We start from the raw sequence: 19595 nt of genomic DNA on the forward strand, positions 1-19595 counted from the left end.
CAAAGAAGGTGTCAGATATGCTCAATATCTAGCACAAGGCCTGGCACTTTGTTAGTTAACAAATATTTATGGAATGGATGAATAAGAAATGAAATAAACAAAAACATTTTAACATGTACATTCCGAAATAGCATAGTCATGATATTAGAGGTATTATTTCTTCCATCTCTCTCAGAAGTGAGGAAGTGCCCATCTTGTAAGCTAAGAAGACAGTAAACATTCAGATTCTGGGGAGCTATTTTTGGCTGCTCTTCCTTAGGAGAATCACACTGCCTGAACCTGTCCCCAGGAATCCTTTCAGTTACAGCAGTGCTCTGGAAAGCCAGTACTTTTCCAGAGCCTCTTGTTCAGTAAAAGGAAAAATACTCAGTCTCTCTAGATTATCTTCACCCAGTGTACATTAGCCCTTACTCACTGACTCATGAAAGGGTAGGGAGCTTAAAACTTTCATTTCACAAATGAGGAAATGAGCCTAGAAAAATGAATTGATTTCCAAGCCTAACACTTGTTAATAACAGAGCTGGTGCATTCAGGAATAGGCTCATTCTTACAGTTCTCTCTTTCTCAATATGTATATAATACATATAAAATATATTTGATTTATTTAAATTACATTTATGAAAGATTTTTTATTACATTGGCAGAAAAGCTCTTGATGTGTTAGGTAACATGAGCTGACTAGAATTACATACATAATACATATTCAATTATAAAATATTTAACTATATGGAGAGCACATATGTGTATATATTTCTCAGTTACTCATCTATGTAGAAAATGTAAAAAGGAGTATAAAAATGTTAATAGTGTTTATCCCTTGTTGGTAGGTCATAGTATATTTTTATTTATGTTTTTCTGTATTAAAATTTGTTGTTTATAAGCATATAATACTTTACAATCAGAAATTTCAGTATTTTAATTCCTGCTCTAATATTTTTTAAAGATTTTATTTTGGTCAGCTCCACCAGGTGAAGGACGCATCAACCTAGGGTCCAAAGAAGTTCTACCAGTCATTTAACCTAATCTGTAAAATGGGTATAACCATACCTACTTCCCAGGGTTCTTGTGTATATGGAATAATAAATATGAAATTCCTTCATAACTCTAAAGCTTAATAAAGATGTTAAGTGGGATTGTAATGATGATAATGGTCTGTGACCTACAAGAGACGGGAAAATCCTTAGGATAACAGTTATCTTTGTGCTGAGGAGTTTAGGTTGGGAAGGGAATGAAGTCTACTGTCAGGAGAGAAGTAAGAGCTATTTTGCGCTTAAGAAAAGCAATCAGCTGGGTGAGGTGGCTCACACCTGTAATCCCAACACTTTGGGAGGCCGAGGCGGGCAGATCACCCAAGGTCAGGAGTTAAAAACCAGCCTGGCCAACATGGTGAAACCCCATCCCTACTAAAAATACAAAAATTTGCTGGGCATGGTGGCATGCACCTGTAATCCCAGGTATGTGGGAGGCTGAGACAGGAGAATTGCTTGAACACAGGAGGCAGAGGTGCAGTGAGCCAACATTGCACCACTGCACTCCAGCCCGGACAACAAAGCAAGACTCTGTCTTGAGAAAAAAAAAGAAAAGAAAAACAATCATATGGTTGACCCCAGTTCTCTCCTTCCCCTATACTTCAGATAAATGCCTCAATATTTCCTCTTAAAATTAAACCTCCTTTCTGTCTCTTAAGTAGCCAATGCAAGAAGCAGCTTATAGTGGACAGGATCTAGTGTATTTTGAGACAATAGCATATCACAAATGCCATGGAAAATGAGATTTCACACATAGGGATGATTTTTTACATTAATCAGAGGTGGCAAGGGTAGTATGTAAAATTATTGTTTCTTTTTAATTTAGTAATTATTTTTAGAGACAGGGTTTTATGCTGTTGCCCAGGCAGGACTGCAGTGATGCAATCATAGCTCACTTCAGCTTCGAATTCCTGGGCTCAAGTGATCCTTTTCCCTCAGCCTCCAAAGTGGATGAAACTACAGACATGTGTCACCATGCCTGGCTAATGTTTTTAATTTTTAATTTTTAATTTTTTAGAGACAGGGTCTCCCTATATTGCTCTGGCTGATCTCTAACTCCTGGCCTCAAGAGATCCTCCCACTTCAGCCTGCCAAGTAGCTGGGTTTACTATATTTTAAAACGTAATACAGACTTATGATAAATTTACCCAAGAGAAATAAAAATTTATGTTCTCACAAAAACCTTCACACAAACGTTTATAGCCACTTTTATTAATAATAACTAAAATAATAGCTAAAAACTGGAAATAAATCAAATATTCTTTATTGAATGAATAAAGAAGCTGTGACACATCCATATAATGGAGTGCTACTCAACCATACAAAAGGATGAACTACTGAAAAATCACAACATACGTGAATCTTAAATGTATTATGCTAACTTAGCAAAGGAAGGGAGACCCAAAAAGACTACAGACTGTATTCTCCATTTATATGATATTCCGGAAAAGAAAACTATAGGGGAGAACAGATCAGTAGTTCCCAGAGGATAAGATGAAGGGAGGGGTTGACTACAATAGTACAGTAAGAGAATTTTGGGGGGTGATGGAATTACTTTTGATTGTGATGGTTACATGTATATGCATTTGTCAAAATTCATAGGACAGTACACCAAAAAGGAAATTTTATTATATAAAGTTTAAAAATAAATGCATACAAATAATATAGTCCCAGGGTAAATTCAAACAACACAAGGAATTTAAAGAAAGTCTCCCTCCCAGGTCTTTCTGATAATAGATCTGTATTTTGATTGCAGTGCTGGTCACATACATCCATACACGTGATAAAATGATAAGAAAACTATACACATTACACCAATATCAGCTTCCTGCTTTTGATATTGTACTATAATTAAGATGTAACCAGCCAGGCGTGGTGGCTCATGCCTGTAATCCCAGCACTTTGGGAGGCCAAGACAGGCAGATCACCTGAGGTCAGGAGTTCGAGACCAGCCTGGCCAACATGGTGAAACCCAGTCTTTTCTAAAAAAAAAAAAAATACAAAAAGTAGCCAGGCATGATGACATAATCCCAGCTACTGGGGAGGCTAAGGCAGGAGAATCTCTTGAACCTGGGAGGTGAAGGTTGCAATAAGCCAAGATTGCACCATTGCACTTCAGTAACTCCAACTCAAAAAAAAAAAAAAAAAAATGCAACTAGCCAGTCACAGTGGCTCATGTCTGTAATCCTAGCACTTTGAAAGGCTGAAGCAGATAGATCATTTGAGGTCATGAGTTTGAGACCAGCTTGGCCAATATGGCCTACCTCCCCAGTAGCTGGGATTACAGGCGCTCACCACCATGCTTAGCTATTTTTGTATTTTTTTTTTTTAAGTAACGACTGCGTTTCACCATGTTGGACAAGCTGATCTCGAACATGGTGAGACCCCCATCTCTACTAAAAATGCAAAAATTAGCTGGGCGTGATGGTGCACGCCTGTAATCCCAGCTACTCAGGAGGCTGACATAGGAAAAACGCTTGAACCTGGGAGACAGAGCTTGCAGTGAGCCAAGATTGTGCCACTGCATTCCAGCCTGGGCGACAGAGCAAGACTCCGTCTCAAGCTAGATAAATAAATAAATAAATCTATCTCATATAAATGTGTGTGTACAAATTTATACATAAACACTTTTAACACAGATGTCAGCATATTATACTTGCTGTTCTGCACCTTGCTTTTTTCCTATAATTACTTTGGATATTTTTTCCATATCACATATACAATGGATCCACCTCCTTAGTTTTTCTTGCTGCATAGTATTCCATTGCACAGTGGTGTCATCATTTATTTCAACAGTTTCTTATTGATGGACATTCGGATCTTAACTAAAAATTGAACTTAACTCAGAAATTTTTACAATACGAAAGGTCGGCTGGAGTTGGGACTAAAAGTTTTCACATATTAAAGACTTGACTCCAGAAAATTCTTTTGACCAGAAGGGGGAATGCAAGTGACAGAAGAATGGAAAAGCTGGGAAATTTCCCCGGCCAATGGAAGGCGGTGAAGCGGGCAGGGAATTATTGCCAGGTAGGAGTTCGCAGAGCGGCACCTTACTTTTGGAGTAGGAGGCTGTGCTCCAAGACGAGGCTTCCCAGGCTGCAGCTCAGTTACACTGAAGTGTGTACCGGCTACGCACCGTGCAGTGATGCCTGGTCACCTCCAGCCTCCCGCGGGGACCCCTTGCCAAGCGGAGTCTGAATGCCCACTGCCACTAGCCCACGCGCGCAGTGGGCGTACACGTGGTGACCTGCCTGCTGCTGAGTTCCCAGCTCCGGCTCCTCCTCCCTCCAGCTCTCGCTCGGCTTTCTGCAGTATCACGTGCAGCCGCGCCGGGTGCAGGATGGCGGCGGCCGCGGCGGCGGCAGCAGCGGTGGGTGCCAGGCTCCGGGACTGCTGCAGCCGAGGCGCTGTGCTCCTGCTCTTCTTTTCCCTGTCTCCTCGGCCCCCGGCCGCCGCCGCCTGGCTGCTGGGCCTGCGGCCCGAGGACACTGCTGGAGGCCGCGTGTCCCTGGAGGGGGGCACCCTGCGAGCTGCCGAAGGCACCAGCTTCCTCCTGCGTGTCTATTTCCAGCCAGGACCGCCTGCCACCGCCGCAAGGGTGCCCGCACCGACCCTCTCCTCGGAGAATGGCACCAGCGACTGGGCTCCGCGGCTCGTGTTCATCGAGGAGCCCCCGGGCGGTAGCGGCGTGGCCCCCAGCGCTATCCCCACGCGGCCCCCAGGACCGCAGCGCTGCCGGGAGCAGAGCGACTGGGCATCGGACGTGGAGGTCCTGGGGCCCTTGCGTCCCGGGGGCGTGGCAGGTTCGGCCTTGGTCCAGGTGAGGGTGCGGGAGCTGCGCAAGGGCGAGGCGGAGCAGGGTGGCGCGGGCGGTGGTGGGAAGCTCTTTTCGCTCTGCGCCTGGGATGGGCGCGCTTGGCACCACCACGGCGCCGCCGGCGGCTTCCTGCTGCGCGTCCGCCCGCGGTTGTACGGCCCAGGCGGGGACCTGCTGCCCCCTGCGTGGCTGCGGGCGCTCGGGGCGCTCCTGCTACTAGCCTTGTCGGCCCTGTTCAGCGGCCTGCGTCTGAGCCTACTGTCGCTGGACCCGGTGGAGTTACGGGTGCTGCGGAACAGCGGCTCGGCAGCCGAGCAGGAGCAGGCGCGCCGCGTGCAGGCCGTTCGCGGCAGAGGGACCCATCTGCTCTGCACCCTGCTCCTGGGCCAAGCCGGAGCCAACGCGGCCCTCGCTGGCTGGCTGTACGCCTCGCTGCCGCCGGGCGTCGGGGGAACCGGGGAAGACTACAGCGAAGAGGGGATCCACTTCCCGTGGCTGCCGGCGCTCGTGTGCACCGGCGCGGTATTCCTGGGCGCCGAGATCTGCCCCTACTCAGTGTGTTCGCGGCACGGGCTGGCCATCGCCTCGCACAGCGTGTGCCTGACCCGCCTTCTGATGGCAGCCGCCTTCCCCGTGTGCTACCCCCTGGGCCGCCTGCTCGACTGGGCGCTGCGCCAGGAGATCAGTACCTTCTACACGCGGGAGAAGCTGCTGGAGACGTTGCGGGCCGCAGACCCCTACAGCGACCTGGTGAAGGAGGAGCTCAACATCATACAAGGTGCCCTGGAGCTGCGCACCAAGGTGGTGGAAGAGGTCCTGACCCCCCTGGGAGACTGTTTCATGCTGCGCTCGGACGCGGTGCTCGACTTCGCCACTGTCTCCGAGATCCTGCGCAGCGGCTACACGCGTATCCCAGTGTACGAGGGCGACCAGCGGCACAATATTGTCGACATTTTATTTGTCAAAGACTTGGCCTTCGTGGACCCCGACGACTGCACCCCGCTCCTCACTGTAACCCGCTTCTACAACCGGCCCCTGCACTGCGTCTTCAATGACACCCGACTGGACACCGTACTGGAGGAGTTTAAGAAGGGTGAGCAGTAGTCTGTCTTCTCCCCCAACTCCTATCCCCCTCAAAGGTATTATCCTTTCGTGACCACGTGAGGCTCTAGATACCCAAAGCAATTTCTCTCCTCTGGTACGAAAAACCCAAGGAAGACTTTACTTCTTGGCTCCCTGGCTATTTTCATCTCACTTCTACCTCACATCTTGCTCCCGATTGAGCCCCAGGCCTCTTCCCCTTTACATGACTCACAAGACTCACCATATTTCTTATTTATTCCATTCCACCAGTGTTTTTCCAAGGCCTACCAAGTGTTAGGTATTGTGTAGGTTGGTGATAGCCTTGAAGGTCATTGCATAGCTCTCCACCTATTACAGGAGGCACCTCTACAGGTTCCCATACAAGCAGCCTTTGCTTTAAACTCCTCCCGGGGCTGAAAGCTCACTATTTACAGAGCAAACTAATTCCGTTGCTGGACAGCTCCAGTGGCTGACAATGTCTTCCTTAAATAGAGAAGTTTGTGTCTCCAAATCCTCCTAGTTCTGCCTTTTGAATCATGTAGACTAAACCCAAACACGTTAGATGTTCTTCCCCATATTTAGCTTCCCGTCAGGTATTGATTGCACACATATCAAGTACTCAGGTTCAGATCCCGCGCGGTGGCTCATGCTTGAAATCCCAGCACTTTGGGAAGCCCAGGTGGGAGGATCACTTGAGCCCAGGAGTTCAAAGCTGCAGTGAGCTGTAATCCCACCATCGTACAAAACAGCACGACCCTGGTGAGGGGTGGGGTGTGCTGAGGTTGGGGGTTAAAAGTTGACTGAGGCAGTAGGATCCTTGTAATTCTAGGAACTGTGGTCCTGTGAAATAAGATAGATCTGAGGAAATACTCTGGGTAGAGGAGATCCTAGAAAACTTGCACATCCAAATGAGTGGGGTTTCCTTCAGCGCAGTCACCATCCTCCAACTCTCCTCCCCAAACTCAAGCCTGATGTCATGTTTATAACATGTTTACTTTATGTCTGAGTTTGTCTTCAGAAAGTGCCTTCTGGTGACTACAAATTAACTCAAGAAAAATCAGCCTGGACACATTAGAGTCATCCCTCTTGGCATTACACAGTTTGACTCTCCCCTAGTTCACCAGATTTGGCCCAGAACCCTTGACTGTTTTTTAAAATCAAATCTACTTTCAGGAGTCAACATTAAGAGCATTCAAAAGACTATCTCACAAACCCTGAAAGCAACTAGAGACATCATAATTTGGAAACAGGGACATAATTAGAATAAGTGTAGAACTTTCCAGAATAACTACTTTGAAGTAGGCACTCATCTGATATGAGTTGGAATGTTTATTAAAAACAAAAACCAAAAAAATCAATCCCTTGACTTTAGATTCAGGCTTCAAATTTCACTTCCTTGTGGCTAGCAGTACCCTTATTTGACTGCATTTTGTATAAATTGTTTTGTCAAAAATTTAATCTCTGATAATTTGAGCCTGAGGCTGCAGTAGACTATGATTGTGCCACTGAACTCTAGCCTGGGTAACAGAGCAAGACCCTGTCTGAAGAAAAGAAAGAAAGAAAGAGAGAGACAGAGAGAGAGAGAGAAAGAAAAAGAAAGAAAGAAAGAAGAAAATTAAATCTCATCACTTTAGCATCATATGTAATCTTTAGGACTTTGAATACAAACAAATCTGGGGTCTTGTTCCTGCCACAATATTTTGAAATCACATTAAATATTAAAATGTAGCCTCATTGTCATGTGCTGACAGAAGACATTTTAAATGAAACTCCTATGAACTCATTCATTTATTCATTATTTATTTCTTTATTTATTTTGAGACAGAATCTCCCTTTGTCAATGTCACCCAGGCTGGAATGCAGTACTGCCATCTCAGCTCACTGCAACCTCTGCCTCTTGGGTTCAAGTGATCCTCCTGCCTCTGCTTCCCAGGCGTGTGCTACCATGCCCAGCTAATTTTTGTATTTTTAGTAAAGACGGAGTTTCACCATGTTGGCCAGGCTGGTCTCAAACTCCTGACCTCAGGTGATACACCTGCCTCAGGCTCCCAAAGTGCTGGGATTATAGGCGTGAGCCATTTCACCTGGCCTCATTTAGTATTTTTTAACATCTATACAGTTTTAGGCAACAGGGAAGACAAGAAGACTGTCCTCAGTTGGTTAGCAATATACAAGGCATAATGAGCAGTCTTTTGAAGCAGGAATTGTCATATTAACTCTTATATCCTCAGTGTCTTACACAATGTCTTGTACATAGTAAGCTGTTCCAAAAAGTTGATATTGAACTGAAATTAATCCCTGTGCAGAATTTCTAAACCTGGTCTGAAAAAAAGCTCCTTTAGTGTTCTATTAATACCTATTTTGTATTTAGGTAGATCGCTAAAGAGAAGCAGGCCATTACAGAGAATACCATGCCAAGGATGATATTTCCACTTCCTTTCATAGCCTTGCTACTTCCTCAAAGTATGGTCCATGAAACAGTAGCATGAGTCTCACCTGGGAGCTTATTAGAAATGCAGAATTTCATGCCTCACCGTAAATCCACTGAATGAAAATCCACACTTTAGCAAGCCTCCAGTTGGCTCCTATGTGGCATGAAAGTTTGAGAAGCATTGCCTTCAGAGATCCCTTATTAACAGTGTTTGGTAGATCTACTGACATAGTGAACAAGGTGGATATTCTCAGGCTGCAAGCCATGTAACATAGTGGTCATTTTCTTTAGGAGTTATACATTTGCACCATAGGTTAGAAGAGAAAGGCTGGGTTGAACTGATTTTCTTTACCCTTAAAAAACAACTTTTTTGACTGGGCATGGTGGCTCACGCCTGTAATCCCAGCACTTTGGGAGGCTGAGATGGGCAGATCACCTGAGGTCAGGAGTTTGTGAACAGCTTGGCCAACATGGTGAAACCCCATGTCCACTAAAAATACAAAAATTAGCCAGGTATGGTGGCACGCACTTATAATCCCAGCTAATCGGGAGGCTGAGACAGGAGAATTGCTTGAACCTGGGAGGTGGAGTTGCACTGAGCCAAGATCGCACCACTGTGCTCCAGCCTGAGTGACAGAGCAAGACTCTGTGTCAAAAATAAATAAATAAATAAATAAATAAGGCCGGAAGCGGTGGCTCACACCTGTAATCCCAGCACTTTGGGAGGCCAAGGCGGGTGGATCATGAGGTCAGGAGATTAAGACCATCCTGGCTAACATGGTGAAACCCCGTCTCTACTAAAAATACAAAAAATTAGCAGGGCATGGTAGTGTGCACCTATAGTCCCAGCTACTCATGAAGCTGAGCCAGGAGAATCACTTGAACCCAGGAAGCGGAGGTTGCAGTGACCCAAGATCGTGCCACCACACTCCAACCTGGGTGACAGAGACTCTGTCTCAAAAACAAACATACAATAAATAAATAAATAAATAAATTTTTAAAATAATTTTTTAAATGGGTCTTTAATAGCTTTTCCATTTTCCTTATGTCCTTGCATCTCAGGTAACTTAACCCCAACAAACCCCTTAGAAGGTAGAAGAGGAAAATAATGATATTAATAGGAGCCACATTTACCATTAATTGAGCACCAACAGTTCTAGGCACCATGCCAGGCCCTTTACATATTCAGACCAACCCTCCTGGGTAGATGTTAGTAACTCCATTTTACAGATGAAGAAACTAAAGCTCAGATCAATAACATGACTTGCACAACTTTCCATAGCTAACAACCGACTGAATTGTGATGTGAACTACATCTGTAGGACCCCAAAGCCTGTTCTTTCCCTGCTATACCGGTCTTATTTCTTCCTCCATCCGGGAATTCCTGCCACCCAAAGGGTTCAAAGGTGGCCTTTTCACCTCTGATTGCTGCCCATGGCTGATTTACCACTGGTTTCTGCAGGTTAGTAATGTAGCTTTATAATTACAGAATTGCTAACATGCATATTGTACTTGACAAAACATTTCTATATACCTTCTCTTATCCAATCTTAAACAACTCTGTAGTCACAGGTGATGACTCTAAGACCCAGAAGGGTTATTTGGCCACCCTAAAATCATCATTCCACTAGTTTATTCCGTGGCCCAGAGTCAGATCCAGGTCATGTGACTCCACAGCACTTGGTCCATACGGGATTTTATCTTTTTACTTCTTATGCGTTGCAAGTCTTCAGAAGTAGGGAAAAGGAAAATGGTCTTTCACACTAGAGTTCTAGGTTTACAAAAGGGGACAGTATTTCTTACCACTGGACTATAAGTTCCCTGAGGGCAGAAAATGAATCTTATTCACTTTGTGTTCTCAGGACAAGTACAATGACTACCATGGCTAGGGGATGTATACACATGTGCTGAATAAATGGTTTTAAATACCTAACTTCTATATTTCTATGTTTGAGTGAGGTGAACCCTAAGCACAGAATAATTAATGTTACTCCTTGATCACAACAAATCTCTACTCTTCTTCTGCATGGGCCTCTATCCCCAGTAAGTGGCGCCACTTGTCCCTTTAGTCTGCCAGCCTAGAAAGCTCTCCTTCACATACAGCTCATCCTATTAATCATTGTCTTAGTCTGCACAGGCTGTCATTACAAAATACCATAGACTGGTGACTTAAACAACAGAAATTTATCTTCTCACAATCCAAGGCTTTGACATCCTAGATAAAGGTTCTGGCCAACTCACTTTCTGGTGATGATACTCTTCCTGGCTTGCAGATGGCTGCCTTCTGTCCATGGCATTTCCTCGGTGCATGTCCATAGACAGCAATAGGCTCAGGTCCTCTCTTCTTAGAAAGATACCAATCCTGTTGAATCAGGGCCCACTCTTATTCCCTCATTTAATCGTAACTACTGTACTTCCTTAGAGGCCTCTCTGGGAGTTGTTAGGCTTCAACATACAAATTTTGTGGGAAGACAAATATTCAGTCCATAACACCAAGTTGGCCAAATAATTGGATGCCAATATTGCATCCAACTGCAGTCATATGTCATTTTGGTCAATGATGGACTGCATATACGATGGTGGTCCCATAAGATTACATTGGAGCTGAAAAATTCCTATCACCTGATGATGTCCTAGCAGTCAACATCTAACATCATCGTAAGGCAACACATTACCTTTACTATATTTAGATACGCAAATACTTACCATTGTGTTACAATTACCTACAGCATTCAGTACAGTAGCATACTATACAGGTTTGTAGCCTAGGAGCAATAGGTTATAACAGGTAGTCTATATGTGCAGTACACTATATCCTCCAGGTTTTGTGTAAGTACATTCTATGATGTTCACACAACCATGAAATTGCCTAGCAATAAATTTATCAGAAAGTGTCTCTATAGCTAAGCAGTGCATGATGATTTCTTAAATCTGTACATAGTTTCTTCCACTTAGGTTATTCACTAATTTTATTCAACAAATAGTTATATTGGCACAGTGGAAATCATCACCAACATAGTCCTTGTCTGCATAGAGCTTCATTCTAATATAGGAGACAGAAATCAAACAAACAGGATGGTGATCCAGCTCACACCTGTAATCCAGCACTTTGAGAGGCCAAGGCAGGTGGATCATTTGAGGTCAGGAGTTCGAGACCAGCCTGGCCAACCCCATCTCTATTAACAATACAAAACTTAGCTGGCAGTAGTGGCTCACATCTGTAATCCTGGCTACTCGGGAGGCTGAGGCAGGAGACTCACTTGAGCCTGGGAGGCAGAGGTTGCAGTAAGCAGACATTGCGCCACTGAACTCCAGTTTGGGGCAACAGAGTGAGATCCCATCTCAAAAAAAAAAAAAGAACATAAGATTTACCAGAATGCCTGGGTTGATACTGGCCCTGGGCAAATTACTTAACTGTTTATGTCTGTTTCATTAGCTGTAAAATGAAAATAATACTAAGATTTACTCATAAGATTGTGTGAAATATTAAGACTATTGCATTATGCTTACTTACTACCTGTCATTTAAGTACTAAGTAGGTGTTAGCGATGATTATTAAACACAAATCTGTTATTCATTTATGCAAATGTCTTCTTAGAAGTTACACTTTTTCATATTTTTGTCTCCCTCAAACTTGTTCTCTCCAGTGCCACTAAAATAATCTCCAGTACTTTGGGAGGCCGAGGTGGGCAGATCACGAGGTCAAGAGATCGAGACCATCCTGGCGATGGTGAAACCCCATCTCTACTAAAACTACAAAAATTAGCCGGGCATGTTGGCACGCGCCTGTGGTCCCAGCTACTCGGGAGGCTGAGACGGAAGAATCGCTTGAAACCGGAGGCGGAGGTTACAGTGAGCCAAGATTGTGCCACTGCACTCCAGCCTGGCAACAAAGCAAGATTCCGTCTCAAAATAATAATAATAATCATCATCATCATCATCTCCAGTAATGTCACCCACTGCTTAAAACCCTTCTGCAGCTCCCCGCTGCCCACGGGAGAGAGTCTAAGCTGGTAAGGCAGCCAGCAATACACTCATGACCTGCTTCCTGCCCTCCCCTCCAGCCTCAACACTCACCATTCCCTGCCACAGCTTTACCCTCCAGCAATGCTGAACTCTCCGGTCCACTGTGCTATTCTCGTCTTTGTCCCTTTATTCACACTGCACTTCTGTCAGGAATATGCTTTGCCTGACTAATTCATCGTCAGCTCTTTAACACTCAGCTCAGGGGCCACCTCCTCTGGGAAACTTCTGTAAACCCCAGTTTGGGGCCAGCTTCATTGTTCTGTGTGCATATCTCAATCATTGAACTAAGAAGCTGTCCTCTAAGTGTTTGTTCATAAGTGCCTCCCGCCCATATAATGAGCATCTCCAGGGCAAGATTGTCTTATCTATCTTTTGCCAGGGTTTCCTTGTTGCCCAGGCTGGAGTGCAGTGGTGCAGTCTTGGCTTGCTGCAACCTCTGCTTTCTGGGTTCAAGCAATTCTCCTGCCTCAGCCTCCCAAGTACCTGGGACTACAGGTGCCCACCACCACACCCAGCTAATTTTTTTTGTATTTTAGTAGAGACAAGGTTTCACCATGTTGCCCAGGGTGGTCTCAAACTCCTGAGCTCAAGCAAACCACCTGCCACGGCATCCCAAAGTGCTGGGATTATAGGCATGTGCCACCCTATCTAACATCTATCTTTGAAGCTCCAGCAGCTAATGATGCATATGGCACATAGTAAATTTTCAATAAATATTTGTTTAAAGACTGAACAGATGACTTAAGGAGTTAATCTTTAATGGAAGAGAGCTGCAGAGCTCTGGTAAATGAATTAAATCATTTTGGACTATGTAGCAAATGAAACTTAGAGGTTTGTTACTGTTAGAAGAAAAGTGTTGCATATATTCTTTCTCTGCTTCTTTAGGTACATCTATTAATATTTATTACAATTTCTTTTCACATGTAAAGCACTGTGCTAAGAGTTAGGGATATGAGATAAAAGTCTCTGTTCCCAAAGAGCCTAGAGTATAGTGGATGAATAGTACTTCCCTTTGCAAAGCTAGAAGGCAAGCTGGACACTCACCTTTCCCATGGCTTCCAGTGACCTTGAATTTACAAGTTATGTCTCAGTATCTAAGTACAGTATATGGGTAAGACAGACCTTGTTACATAAAGCATTGAAACAAAAGTGCTATAATAGAAATGCAAAAATGCAATGGAAACATGGAGCATACAATAACTATGACTAGTTGGCATTTTTTTTTTTTTTTGAGATGGAGTCTCACTCTGTCACCCAGCTAGAGTGCAGTGGCGTGATCTCACCTCCCAGGTACAAGTGAGTCTCCTGCCTCAGCCTCCTGCGTGGCTGGGACAACAGGCATGCACTACCACACCCAGCTAAAATTTTGTATTTTAGTAGAGACAGGGTTTCACTGTGTTGCTCAGGGTGAACTCTTGAGCTCAGGCAGTCCACCTGCCTCAGCCTCCCAAAGTGCTACGATTACAGGTGTGAGCTACTGCACCAAGCCATATTTTGCATTTATAAATTTTTTATTGAAGTTTATGTTTCTAATTTATATCGAAAAAAGCTAAATATAGAATAGTAGAAAAAAGAATTATGAAAATCATATGAGGCTAATCATCCCCGCCCTGAAATAGTAACAATATTTTTTCATATTAAAAATATATTGCACATAATAACAATCTTAATGAAATTCTTAAAAAGAAAACAAAAGAAAAAACCCATTGTCCTGCCATCAACCACAAATCAAACGTCCCACTGTAATCCTAAGAGTTATTTTCTTATAGGTTGGTATTATTTTTGCCATAGTTTCCTCAGGGTTGAGTTCTATAATTTGGGAAGACTAATTTTAAAAATGGAGCTGTAGAGACTTATCATACTTCTTAAATTTACTACTCTATTATTGGATTGCTTTTAGGAGAAGCTTAAAAGCAATCCAACAGTAGAGTAGGGGAAAGGAATAAAGCTTTGTTCTGAAGTCAAAGGCTTTTTGGCAATGCAGTACTAACATTTAATTCAATTAAACAGCTTAGCTTTGCTGGGCTAGTAACACCATCTTTGCAAACAAAAGACAGCACAACCCACATATGCTGGGCTGCTCTACCTGTACACTAGCACGGCTGTAATGCGGCCTACTGTACAATCCATAGTCAGTCTTCGAGTATTCATTGATTCATTCAGTAAACATTTTTTGAACTCCTGCTTTGGGCCAAGCATTATACTAGACTCTAGGAATACAGTGGTGAGCTAGGCAGACATTATGAAGCTAAAAATCTCCTCTTCCATCTTTGGTCTTCCTGCAAGTGGTCTGTTGTCTAAAGTAGAGGCCCCAACCCCCAGACTGCAGACTGATACCAGTTTGTGGCCTGGTAGGGACTGGGTTGCACATTGGGAGGTGAGCAGTGGGCAAGCGCTACCATCTGAGCCCCACCTCCTGTCAGATCAGTTGGGGCATCAGAGTCTCAAAGAAGCGCAGATCCTACTGTAAACTGCACATGCAAGGGATGTAGGTTGCATGCTCCTTATGAGAATCTAATGCCTGATGAGCTGAGGTGGAACAGTTTCATCCCCAAACCATCTGCCCTCCCATCCCAGTTCACGGAAAAATTGTCTTCCACAGAACCCATTCCTGGTGCCAAAAAGGTTGTGGACCTCTGGCCTAAAGCATATCCAGCCAGCCAGTAAGTGCTCCTGGACCAGACACACAATGTGACCTTTTCACTACAGAATAATCTAATCCAAATAGCCAGTGTTTTACTTTATACTCCAAATGCTGACCTTATCTATTTTTGCAGGAAGAGTAACCATTCCATTGCTTAATTCTATAAAAACCTCCCAAAACATTAGTACTATATTCTTTGTCGTCCATAAGAGAAAATAAAATTCTTCATTCACCATTACATTTCACTGGTATAAATCGATGTATTATTCTTTAAAATGTGTTAAATGTTGTGAAATAATAATTAGTAAAATTTATCATGAGACGCACAAACAATAACCAAAGCATAATCCATTGTGTGTAGGGAGAAAGAATGAAAGGAACAAAAAAGTGAAAATAATTAATATTCAAGATAATAAGCTTGTGGGTTTTTTTTCCTTTAAACATTTTCATTGTGATTGTTATAATGTTATTATGCAATACTCTTTTTTTCAGCCTGGCAAAAGAAGTGCCAGGTAACAACAGAATCTGAACAGGAAGGGGCACTAAAAAAACCTGTGAGAGAATCTCATTTACATTTTTTTCAGATTCAGTTATTTTTTTCCAGGCCATACCAGCCTTCATTGTCAGACTTAACTTTTTATCTAATCTAAATCCCACAGGCTGCAGTTAAATTTCACTTCTTTTTTATCATCCTTTGTGAGTATTCTTTTATTTGAAGAACATCATAGCTCATCTCAATTCCATTTTTTTGCTACCAAATACATTTGATTGTGTTTCTTGCTCCCTTAAAGCATTTGAGTGTCTCCAAGGAAGGTCTGTGGGTTTTCCTCATAGTACTCTTTTAAACTGAGTTACTTCTAGGCCCATGTTTGGGGATTCTGGGACCTTCAATAACAACTCTAAATTTTCTTTTTATTTGCTGCTGTTATGTTCCTTTTCAAAATGAGATTCTCCTCAATTCTTTATGTCCTTCCTTCTTTTCTTTCTTTCACGTATCGAACGGGCATTCTTCTCTTTCAGGCCTGTATTAGGCTCCCCCAGTGTGGGGATGCAGTGTGGATGAGACAGACACCATTCCTGCCCTCCTAGGGCTTGCAGTCAAGTAGGAGAGAGACACCAGGCAACTAATAATTACAAATTGTCATAAGTGAGTTGAACAAAGAGTATAGGGAGCTGTGAACATAAAATACATAGACTTGGTCTTATGGGTAAAGATAGATGTTCCCCTCACCAAGTGTATTTGAGCTGAATCCTAAAGGGCAGTGAGAAGGAGTTCATCAGAAGAAGAGCTTCCCAGGAGACAGAAACAGACATGCAAAGGCGCTGAGGAAGGAGGGCCAGCATGGGTGCCATGCCAGGCTCTAGGGCTGTGTAACATCCAGGAGGGAAAGTGCCACCTCTGCCAGCCACCCTCCCCCTCTCCCCCAGTGACCCTCAACATCGTCTGGGCAGGTCAGTTCAGTAGCATGTACTGAGCACCAGGGCTCGGCAGATAGACATGGACATAAATGCAGGGCTGACCCTGCCCTCCAGGAACACGAAAGGAGGAAGGGTCATGATGGAAATGATGATACAAGACAGCCTGGGGTACAGGCAAGGGAATCCAGAAAACATCTATGGGTGAAAAGGGAAGAGAGAAATAGTCCCTGGATGATCTGAGAAAACTTTTCTGAGAAAGTGGAATTTCAGCTCAGCCTTGAAAGAAGAAGAATTCTGCTGAGCAATTATGAAGGGAAAGAGCTTTCCAGCTGAGGCAGGAGTTTGAGCTGGAAAAGAAGGGCAGAGAGGGAGCCGACACTGCATCTGAATGTTGGGAAATCCATTATCATAATGCTGTTTATCTTCCAGCAAAACGGGGAGCTAGGCAGCAGAAGACATTTGTCAAACATAATTTTGTTTCTGTTTCCTTCAAATGCTAAAACTGTGTGTTTTAATCATTTTTCATGGAGATATTTTTAAAATATTCTATATCCATTCCTGCCTTCCTTAACAAAGGATTCTAAATATAACTTAATCTTTTCTTGATGACGCATAATCATGATCATGAGAGTGTAGTTATTTTTTGCTGTATTATAAAGCAGTTCTCTATTTTTTAAATTTTTCTCTGTCCTCTGGCTGACAGATGTTAGTTCTCTTTGAATCTGCCTCCAGCAAATCCCTGCCCCACCATTCTCTTCACAAAACCACTCTTGCTGTGTTCATCTCACTTATAGTTTCTGTTTCAGTGATAAACTAAGTGAATACCATGTTGAGAATCATGTGTCTGATATACAATATTCTTCAATACATACTTGTTGGTTAAATGATTAATCTGGTTTTGACTGTGAGCCTAGGGTATGGAATCAATGGAGAGACCTGGGACAGTTCTTTCTGGGGCAGTATTCAAAACAGTGTGAAGTCAGACCTCCAGATAATGGGTTGCTACTCTGCTATTTTTACAGTGTTGCTTAGCAAGCCAAACCACCAACTGGCTTAGATTCTAGTGACGAACAACTATTTTTTCACGCCCTAGTGATGTTGGTTACCATGGTGCTCTGGAGGATATGGTTGGCTTTTTTATAATTGTGTTTTAGTGGCTCAAGAAGTTATTTTGTGATAAACGGGTTATTTCTGATAAAGTAGAGCAGGATAATTACTGCAAAGTACAGCATTTTTTTTAAGCTAGAGAAAGGGACAGTTTTGTTTTTCCAAATCAAGGTGGTTTCTGCAGGATTGGTAGGATAACATTTTTTTGTTTCTCTTCCTGATTTGGTAGAGAATGCTTTCGCTTGATTGTATAGATTAAAGGAAAAAGAAAAAAAAAAACACCTAGCATGAGTCAAGGTAGCTGTTTTTATCTCATTCAAAAGGAGTTCTTCAAATATTAAGATACAAACATTAGGAGCTCAGAGCCCTTTATGAACACAAGAGGCTCTAACAGTTAGCACTATTAAAATTCTAGTATATTTCATTGCAAAGAAGTACCCTGTAAAACCAAACTGTTTTGTAGCCCAGGGCTGTTTAGACTTATAAAAGCACAGAATTTTAGAGCCAGAAAAAGAACCTTGGTGATCACCTGGTCCCATCTTTTATGATTGAGAAAACTGAGGTACAGAAAGGACAAATACTAAAAAGAGCAATGATAATCCCTATAGTTGCAAAAGCTTTACATTAATTTATTGGCAATTTTATGGCTATATAAACAAATATCACAGCCATATAAACAAAATTTCCTGTTCGATAATTCATTGTGTGCTCACCATAAATGTGAGGTCAGCATTTCTTATCGCCATTTTGTATATGCAGCACCTGAGATCTAAAGACAGAAGTGTCAATGTTAGTGACAGAGGTGGAACCAGGACTTACATGTCTGATTTGCCACCTCAGACCACGGAGCTATGGACATAGACAGAGGGTCCCAGAGGCCCGAACTCAGATCCCAGCATCTCCATTAACTAGCTGTGACTGGGGCAGGTCATTATATCACTCTGAGACTTATCTTCCTTCTTTTTTGTTTTTTGTTTTGAGATGAAGTCTCCCTCTGTTGCCCAGGTTGGAGTCCAGTGGCATGGTCTCAGCTCATTGCAACCTCCGCTCCTGGGTTCAAGCAGTTCTTCTGCCTCCACCTCCTGAGTAGCTGAGATTACAGGCACCTGCCACCATGCCCAGCTTATTTTTTTTTAAGTGAGCCACCACGCCTGGTCTATCTTCCTTCTTCTTAAAAGGGAAATAGGCCGGGCACAGTGGCTCATGCCTGTAATCCCATCACTTTGGGAGGCCAAAGCAGGTGAATCACCTGAGGTCAAAAGCTCAAAACCAGCGTGGCCAACATGATGAAACCTCGTCTCTACAAAAGTAGAAAAATTAGCCAGGCATGATAGCGGGTGCCTGTAATCCCAGCTACTCTGGAGGCTGAGGCAGAAGAATCACTTGAACCGGGGAGGCAGAGGTTGCAATGAGCTGAGATCGTGCCATTGCACTCCAGCCTAAAGGACAGAGTGCTACTCCATCTCAATAAAGCGGGGGGAGGGGGAGGGGGACGGAATAGTGATACTACATAGTAAGTTTACTGTGAAGGCTGAAGATAATTCCTGCATAGCCCTAAGGACACTCCACCATTTGTCTCTTACCTCCCTGATCTAGTTAAATGAATTGTATACAGTTAGTCATCTTGTATAACAAGTCCTTTCTCTCTCTGAGCCAGTCCATGTAAAACTGTATATAATAAGAAAACAAAATTGAAAGCTGTTTGCTTTGGGTAGGATCCAGGGTATAAAAATTGGGCTGTGTTAGGTTCCTTTGATTTCTTTTATCCTGTCCTCAGTTAGAATTCAGTTTCCTCCCCCATCACTCTGCCCTTCCTCAGACATCTCAGGCAAATACCAAAACCTGACCGTATAAACAAATATCACAGCCGTATAAACAAAACACCTCAAAGCTCCAAGCAGTCTACTGAAATAAAATATCAAGCTAAACATAGGAAGGCTTGGACTTGAAGGCAGAAGTATAGTGAGGAGGTAGGACTGTGACTCCTTTCCCCTTCCCAGTTCAAAGCCATTCTCCTCCCTTGCTGATCACTAGGGAGGC

General features: G+C 43.3%; 1 protein-coding gene across 4 annotated transcripts in view; it reads left to right on the forward strand.

The window, feature by feature from the left end:
* Positions 1 to 4035: 4035 nt before the first annotated feature.
* The window catches only part of CNNM1 (cyclin and CBS domain divalent metal cation transport mediator 1), a 64663-nt gene continuing 49103 nt past the window's right edge, over positions 4036 to 19595 (forward strand). For 2 of the 4 annotated variants that reach the window (XM_032281255.1, XM_032281256.1), the window contains exon 1: positions 4036 to 5938. In XM_032281255.1, coding sequence (XP_032137146.1) covers positions 4174 to 5938 — 1765 coding nt within the window. In that variant the 5' untranslated portion in view covers positions 4036 to 4173. The remainder of the gene's footprint in view (positions 5939 to 19595) is intronic. The other 2 variants (XM_032281253.1, XM_032281254.1) reach the window with 2 other exon arrangements.

This window comes from Sapajus apella, unplaced genomic scaffold, assembly GCF_009761245.1.
Source record: "Sapajus apella isolate SASKATOON/1434 unplaced genomic scaffold, GSC_monkey_1.0 scaffold13, whole genome shotgun sequence".
In the NCBI taxonomy this organism is placed as follows: Eukaryota; Metazoa; Chordata; class Mammalia; order Primates; family Cebidae; genus Sapajus; species Sapajus apella.